The 4,342-nt window shown below is 49.0% G+C and overlaps 1 protein-coding gene across 1 annotated transcript; it reads left to right on the top strand.

Annotated features, from left to right (window-relative positions):
* LOC8059583 lies at positions 2,812 to 3,663 on the top strand. Its single transcript, XM_002453843.2, has one exon. The coding sequence runs from the start codon at positions 3,056 to 3,058 to the stop codon at positions 3,263 to 3,265; it is 210 nt and encodes a 69-aa protein (XP_002453888.1). The 5' UTR covers positions 2,812 to 3,055; the 3' UTR covers positions 3,266 to 3,663.

The raw sequence follows: 4,342 nt of genomic DNA, 5'->3' as shown, positions 1-4,342 counted from the left end.
TGGATTGGATGCTGAAAATGGCCCTTCTTTTCAGCGTGATCACCAGCTCCTGATTGCTGAAGAAAAAAAAAGGCGCGCTTTACGATCCATTGCTGAAATAAAAGCATGAAACAAAGCATCATTACATTAGCCGGGAAAAAAGCTGGAAAACAAAGCATCATTCCACTCCTCTCAGCGGAAGCTTCTTTAAATTTGCTTTGCTTCGCAGGAGGCGGCACGTAGGGGATAAAGCAGCCTGTTTTTATTCTGCAGGAAGGTATAGGATCTGATCGTGTTTCGTGCATGTCGACGACGGTGGTGATGTGACTGGGGATTCATCAGGCCGTTAGTACGTACCATTCCGTCGGCTCTCACCAGTCACCCCAACTGGCTGAAAGAGCTAGCAGAAAGCTGTGTGGCTCCGTTTTAGCATTTTCATTTGTTTATGACAAATATTGTCCAATTATAGACTAACTAGAATTAAAAGATTCATCTCGTAATTTACAGATAAACTGTGCAATTAGTTTTTATTTTAGTTTATATTTAATGCTTCATGTATGCGTTGAAAGATTCGATGTGACGGAGAATCTTGAAAACCTTTTGGTTTTCAGGGTGAACTAAGGGCACTCACAATGCAGACTCTATCATAGAGTCTAAAGTTATTTATTACCTCGAACAATGTGGACATGGAGTTTAAATAAGACTTAGAGTCTTATTTTTTCTATCTCTTTCTTCAATAAATATGCTGCCACATCAGCAAAATACCATAAATAATATGTAATTAAGTGTCTTGGACTCTGTGATAGAGTCTTGCATCGTGAATGCCTTAAAAAAAGACCTAGGTGAAACAGTTGGGGCCAGGCCAGGCGACGCGGCGCGACAGGTGGTCTACTCCACTCCACACAATTGCACGCTGTGACACGAGGAAGTGCACGATGCGACACGTACGGCGATCCTGGATCGAGGGAGGAAACGGCCAAGCCGAGAGGCGGCCGCACAAAGGATTCGAAAACCGAGCAAGCCGTGGACGGCTCCTTGCATTGCATCGGTTTTCCACGCATCGACAGTGCGACGACCGACGAGGGCGTCCTCAACGGCGCCCAAGAAATCGCAAGCGATTTGAGCCGCGCAGAAACAATAAAAATAACAACGTGAGATCGAGAGTGCAGCGCTAGCTTTGCATGCATGCTATGAGATAGAATTTGTTCTTTTTTCTTTTTTTTCTTTAACGGAGAAGAAAGGTAGAGCGTGAACGTCGTCTGCACGATCGATCTCGACGATACATATGCATGTGTATTTTCCCCCAGCCAACAGAAGACGTACATGTACGCACTCTGCCCGCGGCGGGGGTGGTGTGGCAGCGTCGTCGGTTCTCCGGGGCACTGCGGCTCCCCATCTCCCCGTCGTCCGTCAGGGGATGGTTTGGTGCAAGCCCGAAGCAAAGCATCCCCTCGTGTCGCGCGCACTTGCGTGACAATTACTAGGAAGCACGACGCGCACAAGGAATTCTTGCCTGGTTTTTACTGGCTGTATTCAAAACGCATAACAGATCCCCTCCTGTTCCTTCAAAACAAAAAAAAGACGCATAACACGATGTGGAGAGATGATGAGAGTGGGCTGATCTCTTTCCCGTCGTCGTCGGCAGCTTTATTTCCTACTTGACCGGGCGGTGCCAAAGTCTAGTGCTACTACTAACAAGGACGCGTAGGACAACTAACGGTGTGTGTGTAGCTAAAGCTGTTCCTTGTGTTGTGGCCACGTCGGTACTCACATAACATGTGGGCTAGCTTTTGGATGGTGTGTGTGCGTGTGTCACGAAAGACCAAAGGCAACCAGCAGGAGCACCTACCGCTATATACCGTGCTGTACCAAAGGCAACCGGCAGCCGCACGAGACCAAGCGGCGCCGCGACGCGAGGCGGAGAGATCGACGACGCTGACTCGCCCGAGGCCGCCCTGCCCGGCTGCCCGGGCCCGGCTCCTGCACACGACACGGGTGGGAACGGCCAAACCGAAATGTTAACCGGCTACTACAGCTGTGAAATCTAAAAAAAATTAGATCTAGATGGTGGGGGAAAAATTTTTGGGTGTCACATCGGATGTGTCGGAAGGATGTCGGGAAGAGTTTTAGAAACTAATAAAAAAATAATTTACATAGCTCGTCAGGAAACTGCAAGACAAATCTATCAAGTATAATTAATCTATCATTAGCATATATGGGTTACTGTAGCACTTAAAGCTAATCATGGAGTACTTAGGCTTAAAAAATTTATGTCGCGATTTTCAATCAAACTGTGTAATTAGTTTATTTTTTTTATCTATATTTAATATTTCATGTATTTCTTCAAAGATTCGATTGGATTGATGAAAAAAAATTTTTGGAAGTAACTAAACAGGGCCTAAACGAAACCCAGGGTGGATACCGTGTGCTGAGTACTCGAGGCGAGGGAGGAGAGACCAACCGTCCAAATGACTCGAGAAGTGGACGCGGACAGGCGCGTAGCCCGAGCACGAGGCCTCGCCACTCACGTGCAACTGCCGTCCGGCGTCCGCCCGCCCGTTCCTGGCTCCTTTTCGCCCGCGGCCCGAGTCCGTCCCTCGTGCAGGCGTCCAGCCTGCTCGTCCGTCCCCTGTCACAGGCAGGAAAGAAAGGAAGGCGGCCCGCCGCGCGTCCGCCCACGTGGCTCTCGGTAGCGACCGAGGCGGGGGGTCCCAGGGGTCAGCCACTCACACTTCTTGCCTCTTCTCGCCGACCGTTTGCTCTGCCCAGTGGGCGGCAGTGGTAGTGGTAGCGACTCCTACTCCTCCTACTTAAACGCAAAGAAGAGCAACGTCGCCGGCACTCCTCACCTGCCGTGCAGCCCATTTATCCCCATCCCCACGCTGCTTCAGAGAGAGAGAGAGAGAGAGAAGGGTGAGAGGGATTCAAGTTTCAAACACACAAACAAAAACACCCACACACACAGAGTCAGAGAGCGATCGATCTAGCGAGGGGGGAAGGCCGGAAGGGAAGGGAAGGGAAGGTCATCGATCGATCCGTAGCTCGTCGCTCGTCCTCCGGAGCAAGCAGGGAAAGCATGGCTGACTGGGGCCCCGTGGTGATCGCGACGGTGCTGTTCGTGCTGCTGACGCCAGGCCTGCTGTTCCAGCTCCCCGCGCACGGCCGCATCGTCGGCTTCGGCACCATGCACACCAGCGGAATCGCCATCCTCGTCCACGCCGTCCTCTACTTCGCCCTCATCACCATCTTCCTCATCGCCATCGGCGTCCACATCTACGCCGGCTAGGCTAGCTTATTAGGCGCCTGCCCTCTCGCCGGGCCACAGGACAGGACGGTTTCTTTTCTTCAGCCCCCTTCTTTCCTCATCATATACTAGTGCTACTCTTGATGTCTTTGCTCATCGCGTTTATTATTGCCTACTCCTACAGTCCTACTTGCGTCGAAATGGAATGAACCTTAGCTACAACAAGTACTAGTTGTTTGTTGGTGGTGTATCTTTTTTTTAAAAAAAAAATTGTTTAAACTGCGGTGAACAATCCGATCATACCGCAGTGTGTTGTATCTAGGTGATTGATTATGGTATTTCTCTGTTCCTTGTTCCGTCATCTGCTTGTGCATCGATTTCAGACGACATGATGATGATGATGCTCCGGGCTCTTGATTCAGTCTGAGCAGTGTGTACAAGGCTCAGAAGGAACACCACTGGCAATCGATTCGATTTCTCATACTACAACGTATTTTATATTTTATTTATGGCATCTATTTATTTATTGGTTTGTTGGTTCGTTCATCCGTGCATATCCTCAGGGCTCAGGCCCTCTTCTAGTCTTTCTCCTCAGACATCCGCTTGCCCGAACGGCGAACGGAGAAATCGAACTTGTTCATGCCAACATCACTGTCTTTTTTGGCACTGTGTGCTCACTGACGCTACACATCATGCGTGCTAGTACAGCTACACTACTGACAGATCCGCCCTGCCGCCGCGAAACTCGCGATCACTTTGGGTGCTGCTGCTAGAGCCTAGAGGCCACACGCAACACAAAATTGAACATTTTGTTTTATATAAACACAGAATAACGCAGCCTGAAACACGCTTTTCATATCATCCGTCCAGAAACTCCTCCAGTTCTCTGTGAAGGACAAAGGTAGGTTTCTATCAGATTCAGGTCCCATTTTTGCTGCTTCATACGGCAAAGCCACTCGTTCCACACGACTACTGTTGACGATGACGGGTACTCCTACCAAATCTTGATTCGTAATCTGCTGTATTAGAAGGAAAAGAACTTCTTCCATCACACTTTTTTATTTATCAAATTGCTCTGACGCTATCTATATCTCATATATGATATATGACTAATTTGAA

This window comes from Sorghum bicolor, chromosome 4 (genome assembly GCF_000003195.3).
Source record: "Sorghum bicolor cultivar BTx623 chromosome 4, Sorghum_bicolor_NCBIv3, whole genome shotgun sequence".
NCBI lineage: Eukaryota > Viridiplantae > Streptophyta > Magnoliopsida > Poales > Poaceae > Sorghum > Sorghum bicolor.
The sequence above is the reverse complement of the archived record's forward strand: the minus strand, read 5'-3'. Positions and strand labels throughout refer to the sequence as shown.